This window comes from Lissotriton helveticus, chromosome 5_1 (genome assembly GCF_964261635.1).
Source record: "Lissotriton helveticus chromosome 5_1, aLisHel1.1, whole genome shotgun sequence".
NCBI classification, from domain to species: domain Eukaryota; kingdom Metazoa; phylum Chordata; class Amphibia; order Caudata; family Salamandridae; genus Lissotriton; species Lissotriton helveticus.
Window position 1 is genome coordinate 910679879 of NC_136065.1, and position 24911 is coordinate 910704789.

Here is a 24911-nt window from a genome sequence, read left to right on the forward strand (position 1 = left end):
TAAAGGAGTGGAGGAATAAATATGTAAGCAGACATTTAAAAAGGTAACAGTGTGATGGTGGTAATTAAACATAATGAGTTATAACAAATGCAAGCTAATGGGTCCGTGCAACCCAGAAATACAAGGAACTAAGAGAAGCATTGTCAAATTAAATAATGCATAAGTTCCTAAATACAATTGCAACTAAAATGCAGTTACTCAAGTAAAAGTAAGCAGGAGTGTACGCGCCACTGGACCATAGAAATAGGGCATAGGAGCAAAGGTGGTGGGGTTGACAGCCCACAGAACACATCAACCACATTCAAATTAAAGAATTAGTATTGACCATTATAAAGACAGACCAGCACATAGCAGTCCCTGTCCACAAGTGGAAACTCCTTTCTACACATTGCTATGGGGAACAAAATGTTAGACTTCAAAAGTGAAGGAATAAACCCAAACCAATAATAAATATGCCACAGTGTGATGGTAGTAAATAAAATAGGGATGTTTTACTAATATTTTGTAGGGCCAAGCAACCTGGGAATACAAGAACTAAAAATTAGATTTTTCAGTTCAAATACTCCAGGATACTGCATAAAATAAAACCTTATGAAGAACACACTTCTTGGAAAGTTACCTGCACAGATTTGGCGCTGATACTAGTCGGAATGATTTTATGCCTTGAGGGAGCCGAAATGGGGCGAGGCCTCTTCACTTCTGGTTCCTCTATCATTTGAAAACCATGGTCTTCCTCCTGGTAATAGTGTCCTGTGCTTCTACAGCGACCCCGGTGGTCTGAATCCTGTTCAAGTGCCAAAGAGAAGGGGGGTTGTGCTGCAGTTGGGCTGGTAGGGGGAGAGCCACTGGTCACAGTAGAATCAGAAGCAGAACTAACCTGCTGCTTATGCTTGAACTTAATTGAGTCACTTCTTTTAGGAGGGGTTGGGGGAGTAGATGCCCTGTCTACTTTAGAAGTTTGTGGGGAGTGGCTCAGCATCTGATTGGGTGATAAATGGTCCATTTTAAGATTATGTGGTCGTTTGAATGTGTCCGGATCAAATATGGATTTTCTTTGAATAGGCTTTTTGTAAACTGAGAATTTTTCAGTTTCCACTGAAGAAGCATTCACCATTACTTTTGGCCATGTACCTCCATTGTGTTTCGATCCGTGTACCTTACCCAACGAGGTTTCCACAACAATGCACTCTGTGTTGTCATATGGCAGCCTTCTAGTGTCCATATCAACCACAGTGTACCCGTGTTCTTCATAAATATCTGTACCATAAGAGCTGAGGCTGTGTTCTGAATTGCTGTGGTAACTATGCAATGAGGTTCCGTGTGGGTCCACAGACAAACTAGAGAAACCCTTGGTGTTAAAATATATATCATTTGTATGATCACTCTCCACTTTCTTGAAATCTGAGATATCTGTTCGGAAGAGATCAGTCTGGGTCGAGCTGTTATGCTTCAAGTTGATTTTATTTTGTGCATGAACATCACATAAATGGACTCTGCAGTTTGAGTTTTTTTCCCTATCCTTGAAATTTTCAAATAGGTTTTGACCACTCCATGAGGAACACTGCGGAAACACCTACATGAGACAGAGAAAAGGAGAGAGAAAGAGGGTAAGAATGCTTGGCCAGTTTAAGTAATAATATGTCTTTTTCAAAAGCATGCTAACAATTTGAAGAAGCGAACCCCCTTTGGTAGCGTCCCTCTACTAAAGACCATGAGGAGATAAGACTCATTGTTAGCAGTCTCTTTAATTGAAATTATTCCACCATTTAATGTTCTGTAAAGGTTTATGATTTGTTACTTCTCTTTACCTCACATTCTAGATGTCAGTTCATCTAAAATTAGCATTCTCATGACTAAAGAATTAATTTTTACAGCACATTTGTATCTTAGGAAGGAGAAAGAGAAAAATGAATAAGATCCCAAAAAGAGAAAATGAAAAGACAATTTACATGGTGAAAAGGGTAAAAGATATAGTAAACAAATGCTCTTTATTTTTTTCTATTTTCAATGTATATTGACTAAGGAAATCTCGTAGCTGGAGCACTGTACATTGCTTCTTTTTTACTACACTACACATTTCCATCTCTTCAATTATCTTTTAATAAACCCATGTTTGAACCTCCATAACCAAGCTCTTTAACTACCCCTCTTCAAACTTGTCACATTCAAGGTAAACAGGTGGGAATTTATAGTCTCTGATGGAATTAAATCTATCTGTCTCCTCAACTTCCTCAGCATCCTATACAGAAGCTCTTGTTCCGTTTTCCCACAGGTTAATAAAGTATTCCCTAGCTTTAAAGTAACTGTCCATTCTCCCACTAAACTGCCTATCCCACTTTCGAAGAGACATCACCACCCTCAGATAAGCATTTTGTTATATGAGGCCGTGAAATAAGTATAATTCCTATATTTATAGACATTTGTTACGAGTAACATGAATCACAGCTGATAGTTTAAGTGTAATGCTGAAGTTGTGCAGCAAACAGGTGTTTCTACAACCCATTTTAATGACACCCAATTTACCCCTTTTGGAGAGATGAATCGAAGGTTTGGCCCTTGAAGGTGCTTGTACTTGTGACATTCAGGTTACATACGGATGTCTTAGGCAAGTGCTTAACCCGCTAAGCAATTATGCTAACGAGAAACTACAGAATTGATTTATCCAGGTATGTCACAAAAAATGTAGACTGGAACCCTCACCACAGTCATTTCATAGACACCTCCGAAGGGTTTTGGCTTTTTTTTTCATTTTTACTTACCTTCATGAGGGACAGACTGAGGGAATCCCGACAGTTTCTTAACAAAGCTTCACACTCAGTTAGTGATTTATTATCTAGTGCAATTCCATTGATCTGAAGGGAAAGGACATTACAAAAAATAAACTTTTAAATACTTCTCACAGAAAGATTTTTTTTAAAGCAATATCTGTTACTGGCTCTGTATAGATTAGTGCTCAGACAGGTACGGAGAGAACATTTTTATGCAAAAATCATTCAAGCTTACTCATTTTACCGTAAACTGCAGTTGGAAGGACTCTACAGTGCTGTTGTATCACAACTGATGAAATATACAGTCAATAGGTAATGCTGAGCAGAAACTGAACCACTGGAGCCAATGGGGTAACCCTATGTCCCTCAGAACCTGGGTATCAGTGAAAACGTCTACAATTGGTTCCGTCAGGAAGAACAATTGCATGGTATATGTAGAACATTAGTCCATAAGTACAAAGTCTAATATATTCTTTTATAGACTTCGAATGGAACACACAAAGGTCATTCTTAATTCAACCGTAATATTTACTCATTCATATATAGCTGACACATCTTATCAATATCAACACAATAGTAACATATAGATAAAGTGATTGGGGTGAGCAAAGTGATATGAGTGACAATGTGATGATATACGTAATGTGTATAAGACCTACAAATGTATGTACAAAAATGTAAATCAATCAAGATCGGACCCTTCAAGTTTTTTCATATTTTCAGCGACACCTTTTTGAACTACATCTCCCTTGGGGCTGGGAAAATTGATGGACATGAATTGAAATGAGCGTCGAAGATTCGACCCTGAAGTATGCGCGAATGAGAGTGCGTCACGGCGGATCTTCCTTCGGACTAAAAACAGCTGTGGACAGCCAAAAACAAGAATTGGTAAATGCTCCAACACATCAAAAAATGTATTAATGGTGGATGGCTTGAGCCCAAACAAGCATGAACCAGGTACCCACGGTGGAAGCCTGTGGTGATTAATTCATAAAGGTTCCAGGAACGCAGATATAGGGGCGGTGGTGTACGACTTACCACTCTAAAAGTCAAGGCAATAGTCCACCTTTCAGGTTAGAATCTTGTCTGAAGTATCAGAGACAAGGAATCTTAATGGGCCCCTCTCTAGTTGGGATCTTGCATCGAAGAAGCACAATGAATGTGCAGCCTGCTCAGTGCGGAAAAGGCGGAACTGGAAGCAATATCTGCTGCAGAGGAGGGGTGATAAGGTAGCACACTGATCCTTTTAAACAACTGGAACAAAAAGGGCAAGCTCACAAGTGTATATATATCCAGATTTCAATGAAAAATACGTATCAAATATACTTCATGTAAATGCTTAAAATTCATAACTGCAAGCTAAGCGTGATGTGGGTATGCAATTGGTGTTAGTGAAGCATATTTAGGATAGAGATTCTTTAATAAAAAAAAAAAAGAACAAGTTCTTTGTGTCTCAACTAAATTATTTATTTTTGATTAAGAAAACAACTTGCAGAAAATACCAATATCACAGGTTTTGATTGGCAAATGTATACATAAGCCATTTACTTCTTACAATCACGTTCTTGCAATAAGCTTGATTCAACCATTATTTTAAAAAAATAATAAAAAAAGCAAAGCATTGGGACATGACATTGAGTCAAGTTTGCATTCCTTCTGTAGGCAAAATGAGTCTTAGTATAACATTAGTGACTGAGATGAGATAGAGCTTCACATGGTGTGTGCAAGAAACTGTCCTCCACCAGTATGCATGCTACAAGTGTCCATGGAAGTCCTATACACCACCATCAAATCATCCTACCATCTGCCTTCGAGGTTTTAGAATATAATGAGTTACTTAAGCTCAGTGATTTTCTGGAATCCAGCAACTTTTTGGACAAAAACGTTTTTGGGAGGGGGGCGGGGGGGGGGGGGGGGGAGAAGCTGGTGGGTTTAGGCCCAAAAAAGGACAGTGTGCGTCAGTTGCAAGATGGTATGGATTAAAGGATGGGGTCCAATATAAGTGATGTAAGCACTTGTCTCTTGTTTGACCTACCAGCAGCTTCAGATATAAATAGACCAGTAGCGGACTAGCAGCCTCTGTCTTTGACTGGTTCAGGTTCTTAACAGACTAGTTAGACATCTGTTTTTGTTTATTTTAGAGCACAGTGAAGACATGGAATGGAAGAGAGTAAGGAAGGGGATTGCTAAATAGATCCTTCTTGTCAATTTGTTTTTCATATATGTTGCGTCTTCTAGTACCTTCTTTTATTTTTATATGTATCCTCTCGATTACATCAAAATGTTTTCAACACCACATCCATTTCAACAATACATGATCATAAGACTGGATTTAAAGCAACTAGCTAAAGATTACAATGGAAGAAACAAATCAAGAATGCAGAAGACCGGGAGGAGTATTGGCTTTTGTCACAGTGACTGGGCATATACCTCAGAGAAATAATAAAATATTAGTGTTACAGAATGGAAATTACGCACTATATGCTGAGTAAAATTAAAGTCTCCATTAAGTGAATTAAAGTCTTTAAGTGCATGTAACACAACCACCAGGACAGAGGCCCCTGGATTAACCGGCATAAACAGTCAGCAAACAATAAGTAAATAGCACATTCCAAATCTAAATTTTATATGCACATTTTAACCACTTATTGCTGCTAGTTTACTCTATTTTACTCTATTGCCACCTCTCACTTCGCCGCTCTTTGTATTTTGCATTGCTGCTGCACAATCAATTACTGCCACGTTTTAACGGAGACAGACACCGACTTTCACTCTGAGTCGGGTGTCCTTTGGGGGGTATTCTTACCTTTGCACTGCCACTTCTCCTATTCTCCTCAGTTCCCTGCAGCTTTCATAGCTGATTGAGCGGAGGGAGTCTCAATCACCCGGAATACTCACTTCCCGTAGGACGCTAGACCGCCGCCATTTTAGGAAGTTGCCATTCTAGTGTCCTGCTTCAGCACCTCCCAGGTTAGGATTTAAACCAGAATGGTGCCGGCACGCAGCGGACGAGCGCTGGCTGCGCAAAAGGTGCACCTAAGGCAAGCCCGCCTGCGCCCGGCCGGGACCAGGGGCCAGGAACCCTGCTCAAATTGAACGGGCTCCTGCCAATTTGATGGTATACTCAAATAAAGAACTTGAAGCCCTTAAGGGAGCTACTCACCCTTCCTGGCTGCACTCACTGGTTGCCAATGGTTCTCTGAATTGCCACATTTGCGGCTTTACAACAGAGAAATTGGCCCAACAAAGAAATTATACAGGGATGGGGAAAGGTTACACAAAACACTGGAAGATGGGGCTTATCAACTGTAGATCCCTCCCAAAACACTCAGAGATCAAGATATTGCCCCTAAGAGCTTGCATGTTCTTCCCACTAGCATAGAGCAGGCCACCACTCCCCCTCCTCCAACCATGGTTTAGTTTCCCAAACTAAGCCAAGAAAAGGCTGGCTCCCTTCTTCAGAACATCAAATCTGGGTCTCCCATAGACCCAGCTCCACCTTATATTCTCACCCAGGGGGGAAACTGTGTTCTAACCCAACTCACCAGACTTATCTCTCTATCTTTTGAAACCAGGAAAGTACCTAAAGAGTGGAAGCATGCCGTTGTAAAACCATTGTTAAAAAAAACTCAACTATACCCCGTGGTTATGGCAAACTACCGCCCAATCTCATTACTGCCCATCTTGGAAAACATCGCAGACAAACATGTGAATAGTGCTATTTCACAGTTCCTGGAAGACAATGGTATTCCACACAATACCGAGATGGACTTTCGGCCAGAGCATAGTACGTAGTCAGCTCTACTCTGTGTCACCGAAAAATTTAAATGTATTCTAGACCAAGGAGGGGCCACTGCCTTGTACTATCAGACCTTAGCGCGGCCTTTGACACAGTAGAACACACAATCCTTGTCAATATGCTCTAAACAGTTGGGATTAGAGGTACAGCCAACAAATGGGTAGCCTCGTTTCTGAGCGACAGATCCTTTCAGAGTATGGAGGCTGGCATTCTGTCAGACTTTTTCAGCCCCCTGGGGGAGTTCCTCAAGGATCCTCCTTCAGTCCAACCCTCTTTAATGTTTTTAATGTTTATATGAGCCCACTGGCTCACATAGTACAAGAGTTTGGACTCTCTATTGTGTCATATGCCGATGACACACAGTTAGTGATGTCAATCACGGACTCCCATAACTTCAACCATAGGCACCTGACCCCGTGTTTGGAAAAATTGGAACCTGGATGGCGGATTGCAGTCTTAAGCTGAACGGGGACAAAACAGAGTTTATGATCATGGCCAGCAATTTTATCCCTCGCTTAGAGATCGCCTGACCAGCAAACTGGGGCCCACCCCCCCCCCCTCGAAAATGCTCCATAAAAATCCTGGGGATGTGTCTTGATCAGAATTTAACTATGGAGATAAGACAAAAAACTGGCGGGTACATGCTTTGGTATCCTCCGGATGCTTAGGAAAATTCTTGGCCTTCTCCCAGAGAACTCAAGAAGGACAGTGGTACAAGCCCTGGTGTCTCGAGATTTTATTATGGAAACTCGCTATACCTTTGGTCACCTAAATATGTCACCGATAGGTTACAGGTTGTACAGAACACGGCAGCGAGACTACTTCTTCATATACCTAGGAATCAGTCAGCTAGAGCAGCATTGAAAGAGCTACACTGGTTACCAGTCCAGACCAGGATCAACTTCAAATATCTCTGCTTAGCACATAGAGCCATGTATGGGAGATTTCCAGCCATGCTACAAACTCTGATCTCCCCCTACTTACCACGCCACGTCTCAGATCAGGCTCGGATTTTTTTATGACCACTACAAGAATAAAGAGCTCAAGGTGGGGAGCAAGGTCATTTGCACATCTGGTGCCCAAACTCTGGAATAGTATGGACTCAGAGTTGCGGCTGACTGATAACGAACGGTCCGTTAAAAAGAAACTCAAGACCTGGCTGTTCCCCTAAACGCCCACTCCAGACAGCTGTCCTTACCTGTTATAGCACTGGGATGCCCGCGGGTAGCCATGCGCTCTATAAATCCCTAAACCTAAGAGATGCTTTAGACTCAACTCTTCTTCCCCCTCATGCATATTCACATAAAATACAAGAACCCAACAAATGGAACAAAACAAACAAAAAGAAAATAGAAATAATGTTGAGTCCATCCACCAAACTAAGACCATGATGACATGGCTATATTTTATATGCCCACTCCGAAAGACAACTGATTATATGCTAATATCTTGCAATTTCCTGGGCACAGTAACTTCATTTGTGACATATATTGCATTTTATTGTATGGTTAATAAAAACCTTTACAAAAGATAAAAGAAAGGTGAACAACATGCAGATAAAATCAAGAATTGATATCACAAGTGCCTATGGCCCTAGTTCTTGTAGGTCTTGCTGAGTCTGGTGCAATAAAAAGTTTATCAATAAACAAAAGAGGCGGCCACGGGCCTAGTGCAGGACAGGGCGTAAAAAGTGACTCGCTAGGATGACGTGATTCTTTAAATAATTAAAAGTAATAGAAAAAGTTCTTTAAAATGAGTTAGGGCAGCAGACAAGGCACCAAGGAGGATCAGCTTGACAATGATGCTCAAAGTAATATGCAAATGTTGCATAACACAGTACTTAAAGTGCGATAATCTGCTGAGCTGTGGCGGACAGAAGGCGGTTTCTCTTGCTCAAAGTGTGCCTTGCGGAGCCCAAGAAATAAAGTGTGATGCATCTCAAGAAAAGTGGCAAGGTCAGCTGCCTCTTTTGTACAGATGGTTATGGCGGCTGGAGCGGAGGGTGAACTTTTTGATGTTTGAGAGGAAGATAGTTCAGTGTTAGTACAGTTGGCTGAGTCCAGTTTACTTGCTGTAGTTCGAAGAAGTTGACTGTTTTAATGTTTAGTGATGTATTTGCTGGGTTTAGGCTAGCGATCACTGCCTGCAGGCATGTAGACACGCCTAGCTGGATGAAGTCAACTCATAGAAGAGTTCTCCTTTGCGCCAGGAGTTGACGACAGCTGTATAGGATGTGGCTTAGGGTTTCTTTACATTGTCAGCATAGGCGGCAGCTAATGTGGTGGGTAGCTAGACCGCGCCAGGGCCAGGAAGTGGGCATGGAAGTTCCACTTGCCCATTTCTAATGCCACAAGCCCCAGTTTGATCCATATAGGGTAGGTGCAGGTGATGTAGCACTGCTGCTTGGGTATATGAGTTTATAACTGACCACGCATGAGAGCGCTTGCACAGGGTTGTCATGTCTTCTAATTTTTACAGTTTATTTGACTATTTGGGCTGCTAAGCTCTTGAAGACCTGTTGTGAGAGGTGTTTGTTCCAAGCTTCAGAAAGACAGAATTCAGACAGTTTGGCCTCGAGGTGTTGTTTGTATGCAGATGACCTTGAGTCACAATGCTCAAGTTCACGCCAGATTAGGCCATGCATGGTGTTAGGTGGTGCCTGTCTGAGCCTGTGGCAGAAGTTGAGGAAGCGGCTGTCTCTGACCCAGTGCTGTCTTGTCATGTTGAACTCAAGTCTCACTTGTGCCAGTGATGCTATTTTAGGGAGACGCAGAGTGGATTTGCATATTTTGGTGACCAGTTTGTCTACGGATCCCTGCTTTCTTGGGTGACTTTGCTCCCGTATGTTAGAGTTGGTGTGATTTTAGCTTTTATCACCTGGAGTGGGGGGTCAAATCTAGGGCCTTGTAGCTTTGGCACAATAGATGACAGGGTAAACATTAGGCTAGAGCCGTTGTTCTGTACGGTGGATATGTGAGAAGTGAGTGACCATTTGCCGTCTAGCACAATTCCTAAGTATTTGTAGTGCTTACTGTGCTGGAGCCTGGTGCCCTTGAGCAGCCACCGATGAACCTGGTGGCTTTTGGCTAATTACAACAGTTTAGGCCCTATACAACTAAGAGTAACATTCGCAAGAATGTTCGCGACACAAAATAGAACCAATCGATTTTGCCTCCACACACGCTACACATCCAATCAGTACTACAGAAAAAAGTTCTTTGTTCCACCACTTACCCCAAACCTCTCACAGACAGTTGAAACGTCCATTCATTCTTCTTAATGTATCTCTATTGGGCAGACACCCTTCCCCTCAATTTATCCTCAGGTACAGAAAAAGTTCCCATTCCAGGTGTTAACACCTTAGATCAAAGCACCCTTCCTCTAAGAATTGTGAAGGGAGACACTTCAGCATCAGTATTATGCCTGGTGTATATAGCCTACAACAACTTCCTCGCCTTTTGAGCACCACCTAGCTTATTAGAGATAGATATTTGCTAATTGTCTTAAATGACTCTGCTGCAGCTGTCAACAAAACCATTACTCCTGGGATGATACAATGAGGCCTTAGTTTGTTTGATGCCCCAGATACTCCATGAAACCACCAAACTCACAGTAGATAAACTGGGCTCCATTGTCATAGCAAAGCTCATCAGGAACCCTCTATCTGGAGAACACTTTCCCGAAACATAATATTCATAACAATGGCATTCTTCACAAACATTTCTTTACAATAAGAGTAAGAATTCACAACTATCATAACATATTTGCACACTTGTTTGGCAGTGAAGACACCTGGCACTAACAGGAATGGGAATAGTCAAGTCAAGTCAAAAAGGCTTTATTTCGATAAAAAGAATTATCATAAAAGCAGCACGTAAAACTCAATACACAGTAATTTATGAAATCAGTGAAGCACATATAAAACATTTTTACAGATTTACAAACAGTTCATTTAAAAGGTAACTTTTAAAAAGGAATTAAACAGTTAATTTTAGCCTTTTTATATGGATGGACCAAGCCCATGATAAAAATTTAGCTAAAACGCAAGCATAGGTGGGACGGCTATCAGACATTAATATCCTGATTGCAGTCACATGACTCTTGGTACCTAACTGCCGACATACATTTTTGAGCCAAACCCTCCTTGGAATTGCATACTCTGTGCATTCAAACATAAAATGCGCCAATGACTCTGGTTTCGTTGAGCACGCTGGGCAAAGCTCTGTGGTTTGTACGTGTGATTTCCAACTCGAAGTAAAGGAATAAAGGGGAAGGGTTCCTGCTCTAAATTTAAAGTATAAAGCCCTATCAAAGGGTTTTTCAATAGTGTCAAGATACACTTCCCGTTTGGGTTGATCTTTAAAGTTCAGGAAATCCTCAGTAAGTCTGCCCATGGTAGTACTAGTATTTCTTTTTGTGGAGATCCAGTCCCAATAAAGTTTCTTGAGCGTTAACTTCGGGGGAGAAGATCTATTTATCCACGCCTCATTCAGGCCCAAATTGGCTAGCAGCATCTTCATGTCTCTTAACCATTTAATTTTGTGCCACCCAGGTAGTGACATGATTTCTGCAAGGCCTTGGGCGTATTTGCTGAGTTCCTCCACACGCCACAACCGCGCCCATAACAGGAGTGGTCGAAATTTTGCGAGGTCGTCAATTGGGCGACATCCTAGGTCCAACATTAGCGGGACCGTGGGGGTTCCCTGCGGTAGCGACATAATCGCTCTGCAAAATTTCGTCTCGGATCTTGGTAGAGCATCGGAAATGGATGACCCCCAAAGTTCGGCCCCATAAAGGGCAGAGCTGACACCCTTGGCCGAATAGATCTCTAGGACAGTAGCTATAGGTCTTATTTTACAGGAGCGTTGTTCTTTCAAAAGAGCTCCTGTTATTCTCTTGTGAGTTAAAAGCATTTAGTCCAAGTGTGGTGTCCAATCCATTTTATGTGAGAGGCGTATCCCAAGATAATCGAAAACTTCAACCCTTTCCAACGGTTCAGCATTCAAGATAGGGGAGCGGACTGGTTTTTTGGGAGGATTCAGAACAAGATATTTTGTCTTACTTGTGTTGATTACCAGGCCACGATTAGCACAAAAAGATTGAAAGTTATTAAGGAGTATTTGGAGGCCTATTGGGGTTTTGGATATTAAAAGCGTATCATCCGCGAAGAGGAGGGTTGGTATGCGTTCGCCAGCCAGGGATGGTTCATCTGAGGGATGTTTCCGAAGATGCTCGACCACCCCATTAATGTAAAGAGAGAAAAGGGTGGGAGCCAGGACGCATCCCTGGCGCACACCTCTCTCTACCGGGATACTATTAGTTTTTTCCCCCTCTGGGCCCCACCTAATCTGGGCAAAACTGTTTTCGTGCAACCTAACAAGCAACACAAGCAAGTAATGCGGTAACCCCATATCGGCCAGTACGCTCCATAAGGTCTCCCTGGGTACAAGGTCAAAGGCAGTCTTTAAGTCGATAAACGCGAGATAAAGACTGCCCTTGCCTATGACCACAACTTTCCAGTAGACCAGCATGAGCCTAAAAGCTTGCTCGATTGTCCCAGTTCCTACTCTAAAACCCGCCTGGTAGTCAGTAAGGATTTTATTGTCTTCTATCCAACTTAGAATTCTTAGCAGTAGAACCTTGCCAACTTCTTTTTGGCTAACATCCAACAGGCTAATGGGCCTATAATTTGACGGGTCTTCCCTGGGGCCTTTTTTGTAGATAGGGACCACCTCCGCCCCTTTCCACGAGGAGGGGACAGGGGCGCCCCTACAGATAGCAACAAGTAGGGAATGGATGAGTTTTCCCCACTTTGAGGTGTCAGATCTTAAAAGGTCACCAGGGATACCATCTGGGCCAGCCGCTTTTTGGGGAATGATGGTGCCTATTGCATATTCAACCTCCTTAATAGTAAAATCAAAATCGCTAGGCTGGATGTTCCAGATTGGAGGGAGCAATGGTGGGCCCGCAACCCCCCCTTGGGAAACGCTCATCAGCGATTGATCAGCTTGGCGGGTATATAGCTTGGAGAAATGTTTAACCCACGCCTGACTAGGGATATTACAAGTTATTAAATCACTATCATGCCTGTTCCGAGCTCTAATAGCATCCCAAAAACATTTAGAATCCTTTTTAAAGCTAGCTTCTTTAAGAGTAAGCCAGTAGGCCTCTTCCCACTCCTTTTTGGCTAGACCCAGTATTCTCTTATATTCTTTCCTGGCTAGCTGTATTTGGGGTTGAGATTTGCCTTTAACGGCTTCAATTAGCCGAGACTTAGCTTTCCTGCAAGCTCCTGTATACCAGACATGCATTCCCTTAGATTTATTCTGGGGCCTAATCTTCCCTGCGTTGTCCTTGACCCAAAAGGCTTCCCCTATAGACTTAACAGCAGCTTCGAAAATGGATGTTGCTCTATCCGCTGCCGTGGCTAAATCAATAGTATCAAATTCTGTTTGTGAGGCCGCAAGAACCACCTCTATGTTAGCAAGTTTGTCAGGGTTACTGGCAACTTTGTCCCACTTTAAGCGCCTTCCACAAGAGGAAACCGTAACCTTATGCAAACATTTGGAAGGCGCTGGCAGTGCTACATTAGACCAGGGATTCATAATAGTTAGGGAAAGCGAATTATGGTCGCTCTCGACAGTTGGTATGACTGTCATGTCTTCAACCCAACTCCAAAGCCCCAAGTCCAGCAGGATGTAGTCGATCCTTGAGGTATGACCAACCCTGTTGAACGTCGGGGCGCCCATCTGATCAGAAGGTGTACGGCCATTAGTGGCTCTTAGCCCAAACTCTAAAGTTAGTGCATTTAGCTGTACTGCACTGCGGGTCCAGCGCCTGATCGGAGGGATGGAGAGTGAAGGGATGCCCCATCTACTGTCTTCTTCGCCCAAGTCAGGGATACCATCTAGGGGGAGTGGCTCATAGGTGCAATTAAAATCGCCTGCTACTAGGGTATAGTCAGCTTCTTTACCATCCCTAAGTTGCACTTCAAGATCTGACATTACGGTTGAGGTGTACCCATTTTTTGTACCTCTAGCATAAACATTGAAAAGAGCTAGAGACGAAGCTCTATATGGATTGCATAATAAAATGCCCAAAATGTCTGATTATTTATCTGTTTAGATGTTATTCTACAGTTCAGGGAGATGCTTACCCAAATAATAAGGCCCCCCGATGAACGCCCCTCCCATTCATGGGTTTTACTGCTGGAATAAAAAAGGTGACAAACCCAACCCGGTGGAGTGGTTCTATACTCCAGGTCTCCTGAAACATGCAGATCTTATGTGCTTCAACCAGGTCACTCCACTCAGGTAGGTCCAGTTTCCTATGGATGCCCGCAAGATTCCAGCTAAGGATTTTTATTTTCTCCTTGCTGGTTTCTCCTCTATTGCCAACGGTGTCTCCAAGGCTAGGGGATTCTATACATTCCCTCTCAAAGGCAGAGGATGGTGGGTTAATCAGGCTAGTGGCTATCACAGTTGGAGAATTAGGGCATAACAGGTAAGACATAGCATGCAAGCCCTCCTCCTCACCCCTATTGATGGCAAAGTACATGGGGAGAGCTTCATTGGAATTAAGTCAGTCCACCTCTTCCAGCGCACTGAATCTATTCCAGTGGGCAAACTGGGATACAAAGGGGTCGAGAGGAGGAGGTGGACCTTGCCATGGATGCTGCCACTGGTGAATAGTATGATGCGGAGCATGTGTATACCCTCTGTTTAATGGAAAGCTAAATTGAGGGGGAAATTGTCTTGGGGGCATGGGTAGGAAGTAGGACAAAGGAAGGGGGTGTATTTGGGTAGCCGGCCCACTATTAGGTGAGTTGCAAATATAATCCACTACCCCTGTATTCCTGAAATTGATAGTTATAACATCACCTGCTATAGACTTGGTGTTTCTACCTACCCAATCTCCTCTTCTAACTGCGTGTATTTCACCACACATGTTATTGGGCAGAGGTTTATGCAGGTCGAGCCACTGGGCGCATTTATTTTTTAATTCAGCCAGAGTTTCTCTTCTTCCCTCCTTCAGTGGTGGCACCCCCGTCAGTACGATCACAAAGGGTGAGACTTCCGGCGGCAAGTTAATTGACTTAAAACGAGCCGGCCTAGGCTTGGGATCATCAGACTTGTTAAGAGAAGTAGTTGCTGTCGAAGTGGTGGCTAAATTTTTAGGCCCCTTAACAGATTGATTGGGCACTTTTTTGGAACCAGAAGGCGTTTGGGGCTTTGTAATAGAGTCTGCACCACTAGAAGTTGGTAAGGGTGCAGGAGCCTTTTCCCCCCTTTGGGCCAAATGGTGCGTTACTACTTCTGGTTTATCCGATATGATTTTGGCTTTTACGGTGGGATCTTTTGATAGGTTACTGTTGATGACATTCACCGAGGGCGCTTCTTTGGTTTTCCCTTGAATCTGAGTGGGCACGTTTCCACTTGCCTTATTAGACCATTTAGTATTGATTAAAGATGTTAGTCTATCAATTTTGGACATTAAGGGCTTGATTTGGGCCGATATTGAGGCTTCAAGATCAGATTTTAGGTCTGCTACCATGTTTTCGACCCAGCAAGGTATGCCTGGTGTTGAATTTGGAGCTGATGACACACGATTATGATTCCTGATGTTAGTTTTAGGTTTTTTCTTGGTCTTAGGCATGTTCCTTAGATCTGGCGCTACGGGAATGCATCCTTTCCCTGAATCCTGAAGGCAGTTATCTATAATGGGCTCCGGCCTTTCAGGTGTTTGGCAAGCTTCAAGGTCTGGGGTGGTCTCTAGGTCAACAAATGATGAATCAGACTCTAACTGAGAGACTGATAAGTCTACTGAGTTTGGTACAGTAAGTGTACCAGCAGCAGGTTGAGGTAAAGGGAGAGAACGATTAATTACAATTTGCTGGGGAGGTGAGCTCACCGTTGATAAAGGGCCCAAGGACGAGCGTTTGGCGTTCATAAGGTCCAGTGATACTCTTCGTTCCAGTAAAGAGATACTATGGTCAATTGTCTCGTTGACCCGGGATATGAATTGGTCAATAGGCCCAGTAATTTGGGCTACGGCCATCGCAGATTTAGTTTTACTTCTGGTTCTTCCAGGCATTACGGACATATGTGATGACTTGTAAGATGACTATGAAGGCAGTACTAGGAGCCAAGAGGGATGGCCCGGTCCGTTCGCTACCGGGCACTAACGGGCAACAACGGGCCCGCCCTTGGCCCAGGCTTCGCCCCGGGCTACGACCCTCGCGCGTCCCGCGATGCGCGTTACGGGCCTTGTTTAAATCGCGGAAGGGTGAAAGGGGGCGTGGCACTGGGAGGGGGCGCGGCTCACGCGGGAAGAGGAAACAGCTGATGGACTGGACGCTGTTCCTCGCAGTCCCGGGGCCGCGCCTCTCACCTCCTCTGCGGCCTCGCGGTGGCTTTCTCCTCCCTCTTGTGGCGCGATGTGCTTGGCAAAGAGTCTGCTACTCCTGTAGCGAAAGGCAGGTCACAACAAAAACGCTGGGTGAGAACCTCAAGGCGAGCGGCACCCGCGAAGCGGGGGCCGCGAGAGGTTATAAACGCCTTGATGGGGGCGGGCACTGGGAGGGGGCGCGGCTCACGCGGGAAGAGGAAACAGCTGATGGACTTGACGCTGTTCCTCGCAGTCCCGGGGCCGCGCCTCTCACCTCCTCTGCGGCCTCGCGGTGGCTTTCTCCTCCCTCTTGTGGCGCGATGTGCTTGGCAAAGAGTCTGCTACTCCTGTAGCGAAAGGCAGGTCACAACAAAAACGCTGGGTCAGAACCTCAAGGCGAGCGGCACCCTTGGAATGGGAATAGTAACCTGTGGCTTTGTACTGACAGTCCATGGCACGCATTCACAAATGGAATGTTCAACACACCCGTCTACACTGGGCCACCAGAAACCTTTCCAATGCTCTCCATGGTCGTCATGCCTATATGACCCTAATGTGCCACACTTAAAAAAGAACAACCATTATGATGCCTTAAAACCTCTGACAACTCCATTGCGTTATGGTGATAAGGAGCCACATCTTCGTTCAAGACCTTGGCCACAGGTCAACCTTGACAAACCAACACTTTGACTCTAGTTAATACCTAGTTAATACCGTATCACTACTTAAGGTCTCCTTCCAATGTGATTCCGATATAGCACAATTTGTGTAAGATTTCACAGAACACTCAATGACCTGATCACATGATTCATCATTGCAGGCCAGAGGTACAGTAAGTAAGCATTTAGCTTTAGTGTAGCAAGTCTGGATACACCTTACAATTCATCATGAAATGCCTACTTTGGGAATTGGGTTCCTCCTATGAGGTTTATCAAAAGCTGCAAAGAGCTGATTAGTTTTGCAGAAGAGCTTAGTTCTCGATATGTAGTACACAAGAGACCATTTGATGGCTAAGTTGTGCAATACATTTTCTGCTATTGAATCTGGTTGTGGAAAAAGATACAGGTTGCTCAATGGTCTCGTTGAAGTGGAATGGTGAAACCCATTGACAAGAACTCTGGATCTTTTCTAAGGACTACTGTGTCTGTACATATGAATTCATGTTTGTTGAATAGTGGGTGCATACAACTCAATGATGCATCTGAGCAATGTTACAGCTGCTAAGAAACCACCTTCCAGGAAGGAAACTGTAGGTTGCAAGGGTGGAGGGTTTAAAAGGACAGAATCATAAGTCTTGCGAGACTTGGTTTCACACAGGGGCTGAGGGTGTTACCCTTTTGATCCCTCTTTAAACACCTTGATGACAGTCATTTTTTAAGAGCATTTTTTAAGAGCAATCTCGGTTTTGCCAACTATATCTTGGACCCTAACATTTAAAGGGTCTAGATGTTTTGAAACACAGTTGTGGGCAAATCTCTTTCACTTGTTTGAATAACATGCACACGTAGGAGACCTATATGCCTCACCCAGTAGGGCCATGTACTGATGAGGAAGGTTTAGGTAGTCCTACTACCAAGACCTCAAGAAAAAATCACTAGATTGAACTGCTTGTGGTCAGAGTGCCTGATTTAGCTGTTTATTGAGTGAGACGGTCCGGCATTATCGGTACCTTCTTGTTGGGACTGATAGACATCTCCACGATAATCAAGCAGCAGAGCTGTCTGGCCAAAGGGGATCCACATACCTTGGATGGTGATGTTGTCAAGAAGGGCGTCCCCAGCCAGTGAGTGATGCTTCGGTGGTGATGGTCAACTATGGAAGTGCATCCAAGAAAAGCCTGCTGAGCAACAGTTTGTTGCTACTCCCCCACTGCAGAGAACGCAAAGTGTTGGCCTTTACCAACATCAGATCCTCCAAATAACTCTATTCTTAAGGCCACTGCCTCGCAAGGCAATTTTGGAGAGGGTGCATATGAAGGGCAAGCAGTACAATTGCAGTGCAGGAAGCCATCATATTCAAGAGCTTCAATACAGTTCTTAAAGGGAGTAGATGAACTGAGTGCCAAAAGAGGACGCGGTTGTTGGAATGCCATCATCCACGCGTGGCTGGTTGTGATATGCTTTCCCAATAGCAGCATTTAACACTGAACAAAAGAAGGCTTGGATCTGTTGAGGTGGGATTTCTTAGTGTTTAATGAGCACCTTAGGCTGTTTACTAGGGGCACAGCTGACTGACTGTGTGACAAGCACTACTGTCTGCTGCCTCTGCTGCTCTTGATTAGTCAGTTGTTGCGGTATGGAAAGCCATGAATTTCCCTCTACAATCTGACCACCACCACCAGGCACTTCATGAACATTACTGCATCTGTACTGACACTGAATATTAGGACTTTGAATTGAAGTGTTGCCTACCTGTGATGTGTAGAGTAGATGGGGCACTGCTTTATTTGTAATAAAAAAAGTTCAGGACCCTTGTCAAGGAGGCCTCGTATGCTTACACGGCATATTGCAGCTGACAGAACTGCTGATTACAGTAATAACACAAATACTAGCCATCGCACTCCTACAAGTAGGCTCCCAAAGCATTAACAATGGCTTTAAATTAACAAACAGCACCACTATGTGGCAGACTGTCATAAGTGTCTGTGTTGACAATTAAGTACCGGTGCCAAGCACTTGAAACCAGCGGCTCAAATTCAGCATAGCATAGGATAGGGAAATGGAGTGGTATCCTTGAAGACTGGTATTGTCATGGAGACCCCTTAGCAAAACAGCAGGATGATATCCTGCTGAGTTACCAAATGAAAGTGCTACCACACGATGAACTGCTTTAGCAGCCTGAGCTCTGGAAACGGCTAAAGGGAACTGTCCATCTCTGGAATAATAAAATCCCGCAAGTACCCACCCGTGCTAGCTGGTGTAGTGGCAAAGGCTGCATTACCCCCTTTTGGAGCAGTGCTTGAATCTATTCCTCCAGGAGAGTGAGGTGCTCTTGGCTGAGGGTGTAGCAGCAGGGCAGCATGTTTTGGAGAGGAATTCTAAGAAGTAACCCTGCTGCACTTCAGCTAGAACCAATGGTTTTAGGTGATTGCCTCCCAGCATGTATCAAGATCTTTTAGTCAACTTACTGACAGGTGTTTTGTGATCGGGAGAGCATAGGCAAGTAAATGTTTGGAAACAGACACCCTTGCCAGAGCCACTTTTGTCCCTACACTTGTCTTTTCCCACATCTCCTCCACTTGGGACCCAAAGAAATGTTTCTCATCAAATGAAGTGCTGAGGAGGTGCTGTTGTAGCGTAGGCTTGAACCCCAAGATGTGTAGCCAAGCAAGACAGCACAACAGGATGCGGGTGTTAATACTACAGGAGGCAGGTACCGCAGCATCTTGTGCATAACAGGTATTTGTGTTGAAGCAGATCTTCTCCTCGGACACCTTTTACACCACAAACATCTGAGAGGAAACCAGATAAACCACTTAAATTGGCAGGAAGACACATGGACATGCATTAGTAAAGGCAAAAAGTAAATCTTTGGGACCTATTAGCTTTGCAAATGGTTTTCGCAATATGTTACTTTATATACACTGCATATTTTACGTACCAAAGACTTTGAAGTTTATAACTTTGCATACTTTTTTTTTTTTTACTTAACGTACTAAGTATTGGCAAAGCCAAGAGGTCTTGGCTGTAAAAGTCTGAGCTACTGGATTTTCAAACTTTGTATGGTCCATGTGAGCTGAGTAGCATTTAGGCACCCAAGTGAGTTCTGGGAGGGAGTTCATAATGAGGCAGAAAACACAATCTTGTGAAATGCTAAAACAAGAACAAAAAAAGTAGCACCTCAAAAAAAAGAGCAGTTGAAGGACACAAATAATGAGTCAATATTCCAAGGGAGGGACAAATGCAAAAAGAGGGAGGAAAGGCCACTCAAGCTAATGAATAAGAAGCAAGCAAATGAGTGATAATGATGCCAACCAATGGAAAATAATGGGTAGATTAAGACCATAGTGAGTTAACAATACATCTAGCAACAAACATTGTAAGCACTGTCTAATAGGCAAGACCTAACAACTAGCAAACTAATCAATCCTGAGCACCTAGAAAGCATCACAAGAGTCAAACTGTTCAGGGCTATACCCACAAGCAAAACAGTGGGTTGCTGAAACAAGTTCACAATTACTCAACAGCAAAATATCTTGCAAGGACTCAATAATGCACCTACTTAGGAAAAGGCTTCAGTGGTTAGCTTTAAAAAATGCACACACAACCATTGTTAACAATAGCAAAAGACTAAATAACAGATTCAAAGGCATTTTGGAGGCCACCTTAGAAATTGAATATTAGTAATTCTGTGGCACATTACTGTTGTGAAGCAAAATCAAACCTCACAAATTCTAAAGGTGTCCTTCAGAGTCCCCCAATACAGTTTGTGTCTTAAAGAATATTTTATTGGCTTTTATAAACTGTTTTCCAACAAACTACTTAAATATCACATGCTTCATTTCTATGATATAATCTCGAACTGTTTAAGTGTGAAAAAAAGTAAGCTTTCAAGTGCGTTGTGCATCTGGACAGATTTCCAAGAAAGTGGTGTCCGAGATTTTCAACATAGCCCTATATTTTTTTTCCTTTTATTGAACTTTGTTAAGTGTAAATAGCAGTACAGCAAATGGTCTTAAGAACTTACAGTATACAGCATATACATTCACATATTTACAAGGAGATGGCACATTACAGCTGTTGTGCCCATGGCAGTTCATCAGTACGTTCATCACGTTACAATAGAATAAAGAGTACCCACAGTATACATCACATATATTTCAGTGAACTGCATTAGTTTCTTCACCATCAACAACCACTGTGATATAGTGGTATTAACGTTATTGGCTCGTTGGTTTAATACAGTTATGAAGGGGTGATTCATTTCCCTATCACATTATGAGCATCTGAATGCGTGGTACTGAGGTTAACAGCAGAATGTATTGTGAATGCTTAATCAGATTGATTACACAGATATGTCAGTAGTGGATCCCAGATGTCCCGGGGATGTGATGAGGGGTATAATAGCTCTGCGTAGATGGAGAGCTGGTCCTTACAGTATATTAGATCAGTAAGCCATTCCTTAAACATGGGAGTACGACCCCACCCTATCTACAAGCCACCCACCTCTTCGCCAGTAGCATACTCAGGGCACAGAACTTCCTACACGCCAGTGTCAGTTCTTCTGTGTAGCCCAATAATGCTACTATAGGGGACGCTGTAATGTGTATTCCAGTCATTTCAGATATCCCGCTCAGCACTTCTGCCTCGAATTTCTGTATGCCTTTGCACTGCCATGCCAAGTGTAGAAATCCCGCACCTACACTCTTACATCAATCGCATTGGTCGTTATCACGCAGCTTATACCTGTACAGCGCCTAGGGGTGTAGTGAACACGTTGAATGAATTTAAGATGTATAATTCTTATCCAACTGCTCACTGTGATAGCCTCTGCTTGCTAACAGCAGTAGTCCCACTGCTTATCTGTGAGTGTGGAGTCGAGTTATAGTTTCTATCCCCTTCTCGCCTTTTGCCGGTGCATGGGCGTTCCAGTAAAGCCAAGCGGTATAACCTAGACACCACGTGTGTTGCCCCATTCAAGGAGGGAGTGTAGTGTGTCCTGGGGAAACGCGGGAGTGTTGGGCTTGATCTTGTGACGTAGCATAATGTGCATGAAGGTTTCCAGAGGAGTACCGCCGTCCCCTCCCATCAGTGCTGTCCCATCCTGATACAGATCCCCCAGGGTATTCAGATTGTGTTCTTTAAGCATTTTCCTACAGGGTGCTTCATGGGTAACTGGGGCAAGGTGTAGGCATGGGAGAGGCATCAATGGAGAGTACAGGAAGGGCGTTTCCACTTTTTTGGCTATGTGCTTCCATGCTAGGTTTGTACATGCTACGGTGGAATGCTTGGTGCTCCATTCCGGGAAGTCTGCTCCAAGAAATGCAGTCAAGGGCAATCAAACCAAATATCCCTACTCTATAGCCAAGTGGGGAATGAAGTGTGGGGGATGGAGCCAGTAGATGGCATGATGCGCCTGGCGCACAGAAGTAAAGCTCCATGTCGGGTGCCTCATATCCCTTACTTGAATATGGGAGGGTCAATGTTTGCCAGCTGATTCGGGGCTGTTTACCTCCCCTTGCAAGCCTGATTAGTTGGGAGTTGATGGCATTGAAAAAGGGGCGGCCTGGGTGGTATGGTATGTTGGTGAATAAATAAAGTAACAGGCAGGATTATAATTTTTATCTGTGATATCCTGCCTGCAAGGGATAGCGGCATGGATATCCAGCAAGTAATTGAAGTAGTAATGACATCTAATGCAGTGCCATAATTTGCCTTCAGCGTCTCGCCCCTGTCACAGGCTATCCTCACTCCCAGGTATTTTATTTCCAAGTCACACCATGTGAGCGGGATATCTAGAGGGAATTTTGGTGTGGACGGAGTCAGTGGGAAAATCTGAGACTTGCTCCAGTTGACTCGTATCCCAGAGATGTCCCCAAAACAAATGAATTCTCTGAGTACAGGGTTCATGCTCATACTCAGTTGCAGGAGGTATAAGGTGATATCAGCATCAAGTGAAACTAGGATGTGTCTCGAGGGGTATGGTATGGCATATTCCCTGTGGTACTGACGTAGTTTGGTAGACAATGGCTCATTGGTGAGAGCGAATAATAGGGGTGAAAGGGGACACTCCTGCCGGGTGCCTCTAGAAATCTGGAAAGGGGCAGAATGTAGGCCATTAACCTGTACAACGGCCATGGGTTGATTGTACAGTAGCGTTATCCAGTTGAGGAATGCAGCTGGTAGGCCCATTCTGCCCAGAATTGCGAGTAGGTAGTCCCATTCTAGTGAATCAAATGCTTTTGTTGCATCAAGGAATACAGCTACAGCGTTGGACTCAGGGTCAATGTCCTGCAGAAGCGCAAAGATAGGGCACAAGTTGTGTGATGTTGCCCTCCCAGGTACAAACCCTGCTTGATCAGGCAGCAACAACCCCTCCATCAGCAAGCTGAGCCTGTTGGCTAATATTTTAGCTAGAATTTGAGTCACAATTTATCAAGAAGCAGAGTCTGTAAGCATCACATTTGGTGGCATCTTTACCTGGTTTGAGGAGCGATATGATTAAGGCCTGTCACACAGATTTCGGGAGAGCACCCTTCTCACTTGCTTCCTCAAATACCCTTTTGAGACTAGGGACCAGCTAATCTACATAACATTTATCAAAATCAACTGGTAGACCTATGGGGCATGGAGCTTTGGCGTAATTGCATGATGGCCTCCCACACTTCATCCTCCTCAATACCTGCCTCAAGCAACTCTCTGCGGCTCTCACTGATCCAGCAGAGAGCTGTATCCTCAAAGTATGCTGCCACATCAATCTGCCCAGGTCTTTGCGCCCTCTACAGTTGTTGGTAGTGGGAAGTGAAAGCATTTAGTATTACTGTAGGGTCAGTGTGTATTTCGCCGGTCTCATTTTCTATTCTGAATATGGTATTTATGAACCGAGGGCTCTTACTGTTTCTGAGAGAACCCTGCCAGGTCTCTCGCCGTCTCCGTACACTCGGGCATGAGTATATTTAGAGCGAAACAGGCTTTCCCGCTCCGCTGTGTCTGTATATTCAATTAGTAGCTCCTTCAACTGTGCATGCAATTGCAGTGTGGGGGCGTCCGCTATAGCGGTCTCCGTTTCCTTAATATTTTGTTCCAGCCTTTTTAGTGTGCCCCTAATATCCCACAGTACCTCCCCACTTTTGGAGATACAGATTCCCCTAACAGTGACCTTAAAGCTCTCCCATATGCTGGCAACGGTCTGCACACTACCCAAATTGCGCAGAAAGAACTCCTGAATCTCCTGCCTCACTGCCTCGCGCAAGGTAGTATCCAGGCGCGCCGTGGGTTTGAGCCTCCAGGAGTGGTATGGGGTGGGGTCGGTAGGGGGACATAGTCGAAGCAGCACAGGGCAGGGATCGGAATCGTACGGGAGAGATGTTCTGTCTCATATAGCCATGTAAACAGCCTCGCCGACAATAGCCAACAGTCGATTCTTGGCCAGCAACCATGCACAGAGGAGTAGAAAGTGCCCTCTCTACGTTCAGGGTGTTGAACTCTCCATGCGTCCAGCATGTGGTTCTCTTCGATAATAGTGTTTAAATGCAGCATTGCCTTAGCGTGAGATTCACCCGCGCCCGAAGAACGATCAATATTGGGATGTAGGGCAAGGTTAAAGTCTCCCTCCCCCATATTAGGTATGTTGAACCCACTTCTAAGATGCGATCCCATAGTGTGTTAAAAAACTGCTCATCGTCGAAATTTGGCACATAGCAGATGACCAATGTCACGGACTAACCAGACAGCCGCCCCCACATCATGCAGTACCATCCCAGGGGATCTTGGATCGCGCCTGCAGGGCTTTAGCTGACTCCAGCTTTGATAAGTATAGTGGTGCCCCTTAAATACGTCGAGTAAGAGGCGAAGCATCTATGCACTACCCATTTCCCAGTAAACCCGGGTGCAGGGCCTGGGTCTAGGTGTGTTTACTAGATCATTGCTATTTGGACTTGATGTCTCTTAGTAGTTAAGTATTTGCCTTCTCTTGCGAGGGTCACGCAGCCCCCTGACATTCCAGGTCAGCAGCGCAATGTAACAATTTATATGTCTGTTAGGGGCACTCATTTGTTAGTTGGTGAATTGCAATCTGAGCAAATTCAGTTTTAGTGCCAGGGCAAGGCCTATTCTCCCTGCACATGGCCGTACTGCTGCTTCGTCCATCGTGTTTTACATGTGCCATTCTGCTACAAACATGAACAAACAACAAACTAACCTCCCCCCCCCCCCCCCCCCCCAACACTCACACCAGCGGCCCAATCCCGCAGGAGAATATACTTCCCTAAAAAATCCTTAACATGCTGTCCACAAATA

General features: G+C 44.2%; 1 protein-coding gene across 5 annotated transcripts in view; it reads right to left on the reverse strand.

The window, feature by feature from the left end:
- DLG5 (discs large MAGUK scaffold protein 5) overlaps positions 1-24911 on the reverse strand; it is a 957981-nt gene that overhangs the window by 584342 nt on the left and 348728 nt on the right. For all 5 annotated transcript variants that reach the window (XM_078643375.1, XM_078643374.1, XM_078643372.1 and 2 more), the window contains 2 exons: positions 2760-2852; positions 620-1573 (listed from right to left, as the gene is read on the reverse strand). In XM_078643375.1, the coding sequence (XP_078499501.1) occupies positions 620-1573; positions 2760-2852 (1047 nt within the window). The remainder of the gene's footprint in view (positions 1-619; positions 1574-2759; positions 2853-24911) is intronic.